We start from the raw sequence: 12095 nt of genomic DNA, 5'->3' as shown, positions 1-12095 counted from the left end.
TTTATGCACAGACTGTACCAGCAGAGTTACTGTCTTTGAACACTTAGGCGGAACATCAAGAGCTTTCTGGCAGGTACAGAACCTTCAGAAACAGATCCCTCTGATCGTGTGAGATCACGAGTGGTAGATTAATTTACACAAATTTAAAAAGGGGTCGTCTCAATTGCCACAGTTCCTACTTGGTATGGAAGAGCGCTGTATTCAGGAGCAGTTTGGCAGCGGTGGCAGGGAGGTCAAACTTTATGCAGGACACTTCGTATCAGTTTCAAGTTAATGCAGAAGGGGTCGGCCATTAAGTGACTTTGGTCTGGAGGACAGGAAACCTGCAGCTTCAGAGAACTGCTCTGCTGCACATGGCTGTGATTTTTTTTTAACTTGCAATTTGACTTTACCACGTTTACAGATGTGGGATGATAAGTTGTGTAGATTTTCAGAGTGTAAATGCTTGGATGTCTGTTTGTCTTTGTGATGGACTTGTGACTTGTTCAGCGTGTACCCCGCCTCCCACCTCCTCACAACCCTGACAGGATAAAAGTGGGTAAAGAAAATAAATGGATGGATGGATAATCTTTCACCCACAGTGTTGTTTATGCTTTAGTGCAGTTATTAGCAGAAGAAGGGCAGAGAAGACAGCGCACAACAAATCCTCCCTTTTTTTTGAAGGTGGGGAGGAAAGCATTTCTGTTGGCTTGTTCCTGCTTGTCTGAGAGGTAGGCCAGAAGGCCTGGGGCGAGGTGTCCACTTTCAGTGCATACCTTACCCTCAGCTGCCTCATGTTTCGTAACCCAACACGACTAGTTGGGTCACAGAGATGGGGGTGCGCTCAAATCCACGGCAGATCAGCTTACACAAATCAGAAGGAATTTCCTCATATTAAAACTATTAGAAGCATAAAACTAGCTTGGTTGTAGCGTGATATCTGTTACTGAATACAAAAGTTCTCTTGTTTTACTGACCTTTAAGGGTTGGTGCAACACATAAGGTTTAATCTACTTGACAAGAAGCTCAAACTTAGTTTTATGAGCGCAGTGTTTCCAGTGTAGGGTTTGAGGATAAGCTGCTTCACAGTGTCGTGTCATGTTTGTCATTGTGGTTTTCCCCTGTCAGGCTAGAGATGAAGACCTCCAAGCTGAGAGATCCCCTCAGCACCCACATCCAGAGGATTCGCCCAGGCTGGTGTTAAAGATAAACACCAATGTCAGAGTAAGAGGATATCATCAGTATACATTTTAACTTCCATTAGAAAGAACTAGCACACGTATACTGTGACATTGCCAGGTTCTAACGTGCAAGATGATATTTTAAGAAGTATGCTTTTTTCCCTGTTTCTGTACATTTGTTACAATTTTTGCACAGAAAGAGTCTGATACTTCATTGACCCCCCACAGTCTCTCTCGCCTGTACTGCAGGTTTGTGACTGGTGCAAGCATGTCCGTCACACTAAAGAGTACCTAGACTTCGGATCTGGGGAGGAACGGCTTCAGTTCTGCAGCATCAAATGTCTCAACCAGTACAAGATGGACGTCTTCTATCGGGAAGCCCGCGCCGCTCTCACCAACACCAGCTCCAGCCCCAACAGGGCCAGCCAAGATGGGAGGGCGGATGGGCAAAAGTTACTCACCCCCGAGTCTTGGAACAACAGCAACCATTCAGGGGAAGCACGCAATCGAAATGTCTCGCCCAAAGGGTCGACGCTGATTCATGGGCCTGTAGAAGCCACATCTGTCTCCTCTTCGGAAGCATCCTCCTATTCTTCTTCTTCAAAAGTTCCTGTCTCAGGGCTTAGAACCTTGGAGAGGTCAATCCAACCACCTCCACCACCACCTACAGTGGTGTCGCCCCATCCTGCTCCACTTCCTCCCCCACTGCCTCCTCGTCCACCTCTGGATCAAAAGCCAGTACCTCAAATTCCCATACCCTTCATAAGGCCTCCTCTTCATGCTCAGGGCCTAAAAAGTCCCCTTGCCAATCCTCCCAGACATGCAGGTCCCCCTTCCAGCCCTATCCACAGACCGCCACATTCTCCTCACCTGCAGCCCTCCTCTTCCACTTCCATGAATCCCCCTGGGCTCATGCATCCTTTCCCAGGAGCCTATTTCCCTGGCTTGCACTCGCCACCTCTGAACATGATGCCAAGAGGCCCCGTCCCAATGCCTCCCATTATGAACTTTGGGATTCCTTCTTTTAGCCCTCTTCTGCCCCAACCCACTGTCCTGGTGCCTTATCCTATTATTGTTCCCTTACCTGTCCCCATACCCATTCCGATTCCCATTCCAGTCCCTCCCAAAGTGGCCCTTGAAACTCCAAGTCACAGTGGAGTTATACAGCCAGTGCCAGACGGGGTAGACAGGGGCAGATCTAGGACTAACAGGTCATCATCTCCAGAGATTTCTATAGAGGAGAGAAGCAAACGAGGGGAGTCTAACCCAAGGGACATAGATTGGGTGAAATCAGAAAGGCCATTTTTGTCCCCGACATCCACATCTCTAATTAAAGTGTCCTCCCCCAGAGCACAGTATAGTGAATCATTCTGCCCAGCCTCGAGTTCAGAGGGGCTGACAGACTATAAGAAACAAAAGACAGAGCGACAAGTGATACAAAGGGTTCTCCAAAGGACCCAAGTGAAGCTTGAGCCCTGTACCAATGGGATGGGGGACCCATCAGTGCTTGGGGAGTCCGGATCTGGGCAGGTTAACAGATCAGGTCTTCACAATGTAATCAGACCGATGCCTCCTCTAGCGCCGTCACCTTCACATGACACTGTCTACCAACAACCGGACTGCCACACTTCTCACAGTCCACCCAGCCCCTTGGAGAGCAGCCATTCACATGACAGCAACTCCTCCGTTTCAGCAGCTCGGGAGCATCCTCAAAATGGCATGCCTTCTAGTATAGACTCTTCCTTACCCCAGAGATTATCAGCACCACCCTCGGACTCTGCGCTCAGTGAGCTGGAAGCTATCAAAGAGAATAAGTGCGCCACTGTTAGCCCGGTGCGGCTTGAGGGCCTCATCGGTCAGTCAGAAGGACCCTTAATAGTTGGCAGAGATGCCGAAGAGGACCCCCATGTTCCAGACGAGGACCACGCTTATGCCCTGCCCACAGCACCAAAGACAGGTGGGACCACGCCCCCGCTGCTCTTGCCCAAACTCAGGGACAAGGGTAGCTTGCGGAATCCTGCTAACGTAGCCAACGAGGGAGACGTGGAACCGGCTCTGAAGAGGCGATGCCTACGAATCCGAGATCCCAATAAATAGAAATCAGAGGTGAGTGGTTTTATATGTGATGAGATATGGCACCTGCTGAAACTGTTTGGTAAAGTTCATGACAGCTTAATGATACTATGACTTACTACATAAGACTATGGTATTCCACTTTGGTTAAATTAGAATCTAAAGTTATTTAAATGCAAACAATCTGGAGAGTGGAAAATATGAGCACAGACAAATTCACATGCACACATAGGGCAAGATTAACCACTGTATGTGCATGGTCACTAACTAGCATGGCGCCAAACGGAGAGAATCCCTGTAACCTGGCACTTCTCGGTCCTCTAAAGTTACAGCAGGGAAAGGAGGTGGAGGGCACAAGCAGCGAGAGTCACTTTGAAAGGCGATCACTTCAACACAACCTGACAGTCACAATGCTTTGTTGGCCTGGTTGCCTGTTAGCCGAGGCTCAGATTTGCCAAGGTGTGTGATTCTGTTCACGGCTTTGGAAAAACAGATGACCTTCAGACTGTTTCAAACGACGCTCAAAGAGACGGAGCAAGTCTTTCGCCTTTTCTGTGTGAACCGTGTGGCGAGGCGGACGTCTTTCCAAGACAATTGTCAGGCAGACTGAGAGGCGCTGCGAGTGCAGGAGGCAGTCCTCAGCTGTGATTGAGCTCTGGGCCTTTGTTAGAAAACACAGAGTCCGAATCAGAGCGATCCAGTTTCACGTGTCATAACTACACCCGGTTCTAACTTTGCTTCATCTTCCTCCGCGTCTAAGTTTCCACACTCCCTCTCCCTTTTCAGAGCATTTTTCTCTCTCTCTCTCTCTCTCTTCTCTGCACTCATCACTTCTAAATGCTGCCAAACAGAACTTGTTGTTCAAATGCAGCTGGAGAGCCTCCTTGTTTTGGACCAATCAAAGGCCCTCTCGGTTCGTCTCGCCTGTTTGTCCAAATAGCTGTAACACCAGCCGTCATCCACACCCGCTGGTATCTCATCATAACAAGATCGTGTTTCTGTTTTACTGTATGTGCTGAGATTAATCCGCTGATATTACAGAGCCAGTTTGAATTTCAACCCGCCTGCTTTTCTCTCCATATTCCTCTCCAAAGGCCAGAGGTCGTATTAATAATCGTGTTTGAATGCGATGGCTGCTGATAAAGATAAAACAACACGAATCCTTGTTTTACACCAGATGTTTGGTTTCCTAAGTGCAACAAGATTTATTTCACTTCCTGTATTTTAGTTTTGGTCATCTAGTGTTTTTTGTTTTTTTGGGGGGTTTTTTTGTGCTATAACTAATACATATAAAATCATGCTGTTTGTCTCATGCAAACTGGTTTATGGATCCTGGTTGTGTGTAATGGGATCTGGCTGCCGAGTGTGTGACTTTAGTTTGCCACCTCTGTCCTCTGAGCTGAACATTGTTGTCCTGCTCTGTTGTTATCGCTGTTGAAAGTCTTTTTTATATATATATTGTCTAGGCACAATTTTTATCTACACCACAATCAACTGTGTTACCTTCCATTGTTATAAAAATGCTGTATATTTTGCATCATAGTCTATCTAAATGCCTTGAAATTGGCCTTTGTCTCTTTAAGAACCTTCTACCATTTCTGATACTCCCACTTCAGCACATCTTCACAACTATGCTCAAGAGGAAAGGTGCTCTGAGAGGTGGGAGCTCGACTTTAGACTGAGTTCCAGGAAGAAGCTATGTAGAAATGGGCGGAGCTTTGTGTAAATAGGCGGAGCTTTGCACCAGGAAGCGTTTAGGCTGCTCCACATGGCTACTACAGGGGATTCAAGGGTTCCTCAAACATGCAGAAATGAGCCAAAGCAACACTCTGGGTATGTTTTTGTCCAGGGATTGACATTATTACATGATTTAAAGCTCAAAACTCGATTTTGCACAATACCCCACCCCTCCCCTTTAAAGAAATCTCCCACTCTGTCAGAATCAGCAGCCAACTGATGGATTTCAGTTCAGGAAAGAAAAAAAAAGTTATTTTTTTCGTCTCGTTTTTCCCCTGCCTTTATTTGGGATATTTTATAGCTCCGTGTAATCTGATCCCACCACATGGGTATTCGCTGAGCGTTTGAAACTGAAACGCAATGGGACAGAGGGAATACAGAGCTTACGTGTGTTTGTGTGTGTGTGTGTTTAAGATGTGCGCTTGAATGGAAGTCTGTGTGAAGTGTGCACGAGAGAACAGAGGCCAGATGTTTCCAGTTTGATTGCACCCTTTGCAACAGTTATCTGAGTGTTGACACGACTAAAAGCCTCATTCTGAGTGTTTATGTGGAATGGGTGGATTAAGGAATGAGTGTCCAGAGCAGGGGAGGTTGATACAAGATATGGTCGAGATGAAAATTGCACAGAACTGGCTCAGAATCCCTAACATCGTTTCTCTCCCTTTTTTTTCTCTTTCTCTCTTTTTCTGTTTCCATCCTCTTGAACAGACTCCCCGTTTTAACACGGTGGGGGCCGAGCCAGATCCAGTGCCACGCCGTCTTGTGGACGACACCAGTGCGAACACCTTCCTACCCGTCGCTCTGCCTGTAGACCAGCAGGGCGCCAAACCCAGGAAGCAGACCAGATGGCCGAGTCATCGCGAGTCAACAAACGCGGAAGAACACACATTTTGCTTTGGACCAAAAAAAAAGAAAAAAGAAAAAAGAAAAAGAACGAATCATAGAGCTTGTTGAGAAATAGTCACTCAGATCTTCATCCTGTCTAACATTGCCCTCAAGCGTTCATGTGTGCACAAGTTAGCGTGGCTGCTGCTCCTCCTGCTCCACGCAGCAGACAGCACTCTGATCAGCCTTGTGTGGTCTTCTCAGATGGAGCCTGAACATGATCTCTTTCCAGGGGAAACGGTTTGTTTTCTCTGCCCGGCTTCTGCACAAAGAGCCACATTGTTCCTCTCCTCATATCCCACGCTGACTCCCCACTCCAGGTTTTGGGTTACCTGGCCGATTAGAGCTCAAAATTCACGAGCTTCACTTTTTCTTTCTTTTTTTTTTTTTTTTGAGCAACTGCCAGGAATATAGTATAGCCTTTTTCTCCTTCACGTATTCGCCCAATATAAATACAGTTCATGCTATCCACACTGCTTCTGAGTTTTTATCCTTCACAAGAGATCGCCTAAGATTCGGCTTACTTCTTTCAAAGAAGAAAAATTTATCCTCAGACAACTTTCTCTCTGTGTTTGCAGAATCAGGCTGAAGGGTTTAAAGCTACTCGTTGCAAAGTATAAAATCAAAGCTTGAGTCAAACTTTAAAAAAAAGAACTATGCAGATATGCAAATCTGAAATGCAGGTCTGCGCTCAGTGTACACAAAGCCACTTTTCGCTGGCTGAATCCACCGAGTGAAAACGTGAATCAAGAGACTGACCTACATTAGGCTGGCTGGAGTCTGTGTAGGTAAACACATTAAAGTTTGAACTATTTTCAGCTTTCGACTTCTTTCTAATAGGCAAACATGTGGTTGACGTCAGGTCACGAATTTTGTTTACAAATTTTTATTTTTAGGACATATAAACCAGGACATTTTCATCATTCAGTTCAAACGAATTTGCAATGAGTCCCTTTAAACTCTACAGATCATTAAAGGTCGGAACGACTTGCGGCACCGAGTGCCACGCGTGTGTGAAAGCTCGTGGCGGGTCAAACACGACGCTGCGACTGATTCAGATTTAGCTGTCTGCTGAATGTTTTCGCCTCTGAGCTCACATTTCTGAAACGCGAGATCAGAGTTTTGAATGTTACCAGATGTGGTATTATACACAAAAGGCATCAAATGCTGTAGCATACAGTGATCAGTATTACGGTTGCCGCTGTTGGGGAAACTTTAACCTGGATGGATCACTTTTGAGGCTCGTCGACACCCTTCCCATTATTTTCTTGTTGAACTCTATTCAGATATTATGTTTTATTAACTTATGATTGATTCATCTGTAGATTTTCACGAAAAAAAATGCTGTATATCTTCTTTTGTATTGCTTCTTTTTTTTTCTTTTATGATCTGATTATTTCTTTGTTTTAATCATGTTTGCCCACTAGAGGGCAGTGTTCGCCTGGTAATTTGCACCTGCCGTGAAAGCCATCTCATTGGCCCTAAAATCAGTGCCATTCGACTGACTCCCAGTGCTAAACTGGGTTGTCTACCCCTTATATTTTACATCTTGCATATTATTTGTTATCTATAAATCCAAATACTGCCATCAACAGCCCTTGAAGCTCCTTCGAAGCGGGTTTTATGTCCTGCTACCCCTTGCCATCATTCCAAAGCCAACCCTTATTTGCCAGTGTGAACCTTCATTTCAGTCTCCCCACTCATTCCAGTCCACAGCCGCGCCACAGGGTCACGCCAACACATCGGTGTCATCCTCAGCCGGAAAGAGGACTCTGTCCACAGCCTGTGTGAGTCAACAGTGACATCACTTCAGACAAATAGCTGCTGGTGTCATCTGCTTCTATCTGATGGCACACATGCCAAAAATAAATCATCAGAACTGCCATTATCGCTTTAATTTCTTCTTTTGCTTTTTCTTTTCGTTTGTTTTCAAATCTCATTAAAGTTTCAGCAAGTAAACCTCAGTTTTGTTGCTGTTGTGGCCTAAAAATTGTAAAGGTACTGTCTGATCACCCCCCCACCTGGATCACACATTTTAGCCTGTCAAATGAACATGTCATGTTGTTTGTATTAAATAAATGTTGAGCAGCCAAGAATTTTGGTTGAGATCACTTTGTAAAGTAAAAGAAATAAAAGTTATTCTAAGAGCAAGAAAAGGCCTTGTGCACATTTATTTATTTATTTATTTATTTATTTATTTATTTATTTATTTATTTATTTATTTATTTATTTATTTATTTATTTATTTATTTATTTATTTAAATTTAATTTAATTTGTGAAGCGTTTTTCTTCAGACTGAAATCATTGACAGACTGACCCTGTGGACCCTGTAAATGTTTATTTTTAGTGGCAGCACGTCGACATTCCTGAAACACTGAAGGTAGCTGCAGCCTGTGTGTAGAGCAGTGACGGTAAAAGCGATGAATGAGATAAGAGGGCAGGAATTCCGGTTTGGCATTCAGGGCGCAGTGATTTGGAAATGTCAACTTTTAGAACTATTTTTTTTATTTAAAAGTTAGTGATACGTCTGCTGGAATCAGATCCCAGTGTTAAATATTCACGATTAAATCAACTAGAAGTGACGTTTTGAAGTTTTTTAAACACCATGTGCCAGGATCACCTATGTCGACACAACCGGATGTTGGAAAGTCAACCAAATTAAAAGCACCAACCCGTTCACATTCCGTAACTCTCTAAACTTTCAATGCCACGCTTAATGACATCAACTTCCTTCATTTTTTTTTCTTACTGTATTTTGACCATATTTCTATTATTTATATACTTACTAAAACAATATTTATCATAAATTATTTTTAGACTTTTTGACTGTGAAAATTTAGAAGCTTATTTCTGCCACCAGAACATACAGTTATATGTAATGGCAAAACTAGCAACACCAAAGTCATAATTATGAGTTTAAAAGTTATGTTATAGTCATTCAGTCATTATCAAATGTAGTTTTCATGGTCATGATTATGAGATTTAAAAAAGTTTTGAGACTTTTTAAGTCAGCATAAGGTACAAAGTCATAATAATCCAAGAAATGTATTAAAAATTGCACGTTTTAAAATAATTATTATAAGAAAATTTGTAATTGAGTCATATTTCATGACAATCAATATGATTTACAAAGTCATAAATACAAGCAGAGATGTCATAAGTATTCACATTCATTACTTAAGTACAGATGATGGGGTTTTAAAAACTTTCTGAAAAGTAGAGCATCAGTTTTTTTTTTACTTAAGTAAAAATGTAAATGTAATGGTATAAAAACTATGCTTCAAGTATGAGTAAAAAAATTAAAAAATAACTTCCATTAAGGATAAAACATTATGAATGTGTCATGTGCAGCTATGTGAAGCTGAAGTTAAATAGAAATTAAATACTTTTTTTTTCAAAATGCAAGGAATATAAAGTATGATTTTATGAAATTGTAAGGCGTAGAAGTACAATGTTATTCTAGTAAAGTATACATAACCAAAATTCCTACTTAAGTAAAGTAACAAAATATTTGTACTTGATTTATTTGACACCTCTGATTACAAGAAATAAGCTCAACCAGAACCGGTTCTGTCTGAGCTCTTATTTTGAAAGCTCCAACAGGAAACGTGTCGCTGTGTATTTCTGCGAGCTGGACGGTAGTTTGAAGCCCACAGGTTGGACACCCTGCGGGGCTGACGGTTGTTCAAACTACCTGGTAGCACCGACGTCGGGGGCGGGGGGGTCCCGTGTGGAGGAAAGAAGTCCGTTTCGAAACCGAAACGTCGGTTTTCACTTTCTTTAAAGACATTTATGATTTAGGGCCGGAGGACAGACCGCGGATGAATAATTAACCTGAGCGCGTGGCTTTTTCAAAAACAGCAGATAGGTTAGTGGGCTGAGACCAGGAGGACAGGAGGAGTTCAAGAGGAGCTAAAACACCCACAGGTGTTCGCTTATTTATTTATTTATTTATTTTTTTATTGTGTTTATTTATATTTGGAAACTCGTTCATGTCATTTGAACTTCGCTGCCATCATGCCGGGAGCGGAGAGCAGACTGGAAAGCCGGCTGGAGAAGCTGAAGTCCATGATGAAGAACCCGATGTCGGAACTGAACATGGCAACCCTGCTGGTAAGTCAGTGCGCGTGCCCCCCCCCCCCCCCCCCCACACACACACACACACACACACACCTTCCTCAGGTGGGCTGTGTGACACAGGTAGTTCGATACTGCCACATTTCTTTCCGATACCGAGTAAACTCAGGTTGGTATCGGTGACACTGATCCGATACTGATACTTTGTGCTAACACACATAATGTGCCTGGTAAATATAAATAAATTAAAATATATAGGTAAATATAAAAAGTAGCATTTTTCCCCCCAAATAACCACTTTATAAAGAATACAAGTTATCTCTTCATTTAAAAGTCTATATTTGTTTATCATAATTTAAAATTCTTGTGCTAAATAAATGCCATAATTTTTGAATAGTGAATAAAAAGGTTGATGCTTCTTCATATATTTTAAAGCATTGTTTGTAGGTTTATGAGGGTACCTGGACAGAAGCTGATGCTGCTTGTGGGGCCAAAGCATGGAAACATTGAGAACCCCACAGTGTTTCCCAAAGTTGGGGTCGGGACCCAAAGTGGGGTCCTGAAACATCAAGGTGGGGGACCTGAAACGATTTTCAGAATTAATTACATTTTTGCCTTAGTTGTTACAAAGGAGTGAGGTTAGTGTATGTAAAATGGATAAATGTAGTATAATAAATATCGTTACAATGCCCATGTTTTTGTTGACCTGATACAAATGTTTATCATACAAAAATAGTTGGGGGCACAGGTCTCTGCTACTGTTATTTTGTGGATCAAAAGCTAAAAAGTTTGGGAACCAGTGCACTTTGGTTCCCAAAGTTGGGCTTGAGACCCAATTATGGGTCATGAAGCACCTTGGATAATCTCCAGAAATAAGTTTAAAGAGTAATAAAATAATTGCTGATGTAATATTTTCCCTATAACTATTACAAAAACACAAAAAAGTATAAATAAGTATTTATATTTGCGTATAAGCTGTTTAGATTGTCAAAAAGCCTGTGTTTTTAGGGTTTTTAACAAAGTTTGTGTACTCAGACCAGTAATATTTGGGGTCACAAGTTTTTACCATGGATATTTTGTGGGTCAGAAGACAAAAAGTTTGGGAACCACTGAGAATGTAATTACAGACAACCAGAAGAAACTGATTTTATGTTAAAATGAACTGCCATACACCTACAGACTGACTGAGCACGTGCACTCATGCAGCATCCAAGATTTGAATAGTTTTATTTTCCACTGATATACAGTACATTACCTGAAATGACTGAAGTATCAAAGTATCGATATTTTTGTTTTAATATCGATTCCAGACCGTAAAGTTCTGGCATCGGCAGTATCGATATTTCAGTATTGATCACTAACAGGCCTGAGATCATAGAGCTGTAGGCACATTTCTGAGTCATCATTCCGAGCAGATAACCTGACACGACGCCTGAGGTCAGCAAACACGGAAAAGCAGCAGAAATATAAATGTTTTATGGTAAAACTTTAGTTTGTTATTGTGTCATTTGGAGTATCATTACAGTAAAGCTGTCTGATGACGTGTTGTACAAGACTTATCATTACTGCTCCTAATCAGAGGTGTACTACAGGAAACTAATCCCCACCTAAACTCAATGTTCAGCCACTGTTCTTGTGTGGAATTGTCTTTACAATAGCTTACATTGGATTTTTATTTTACATTAAAATAGAGAGATAATGGGATTTACACCCTGATTCACATATTCTGAATGCTGACAGATTGTGTAAGATCCTTGTTTGAAATTAGGCTTTAAGTGTCTATTAGCAAAATAACTCAAAAACCACATGATAATTTTTAATGAAACCTCCATATAATACTTAGATAATTAGATAATTATATACAATTGCATTACTTTTGAAGTCAACTCTATTCAAAATGACCATCAGCATAAATAGCTATAATTTGTAGATATTGAGCTAACATTTGACGTAGCAGTTGAGTCACAAAACATTCAAGTACACTTCGCTGCAGCATGCAGAACGGGGCGGTGACAGACCTTTCCGTCGGTCCCATTCCTTATATGGAAATGGGACTATTGCATTCCGGAAATGAAGGTTGCGCGGGATTAAGACAGCAAAGGAAGAAGTAAGTAAGTAAGTAAGTAAGTAAGTAAGTAAGTAAGTAAGTAAGTAAGTAAGTA

General features: G+C 42.1%; 1 protein-coding gene across 2 annotated transcripts in view; it reads left to right on the top strand.

Moving 5' to 3' along the window:
• Positions 1-8006, top strand: part of LOC106533212 (sine oculis-binding protein homolog) — a 15562-nt gene extending 7556 nt beyond the window's left edge. The window contains exons 5-7 of one of the 2 annotated variants that reach the window (XM_014029452.1): positions 1108-1203; positions 1410-3266; positions 5679-8006. In XM_014029452.1, coding sequence (XP_013884906.1) covers positions 1108-1203; positions 1410-3257 — 1944 coding nt within the window. In that variant the 3' untranslated portion in view covers positions 3258-3266; positions 5679-8006. Of the gene's footprint in view, positions 1-1107; positions 1204-1388; positions 3267-5678 lie in introns of both variants that reach the window. The other variant, XM_014029451.1, reaches the window with a different exon arrangement.
• Positions 8007-12095: the final 4089 nt, after the last annotated feature.

Source organism: Austrofundulus limnaeus, unplaced genomic scaffold (assembly GCF_001266775.1).
Source record: "Austrofundulus limnaeus strain Quisiro unplaced genomic scaffold, Austrofundulus_limnaeus-1.0 Scaffold906, whole genome shotgun sequence".
Lineage (NCBI taxonomy): Eukaryota > Metazoa > Chordata > Actinopteri > Cyprinodontiformes > Rivulidae > Austrofundulus > Austrofundulus limnaeus.
The sequence above is the reverse complement of the archived record's forward strand: the minus strand, read 5'-3'. Positions and strand labels throughout refer to the sequence as shown.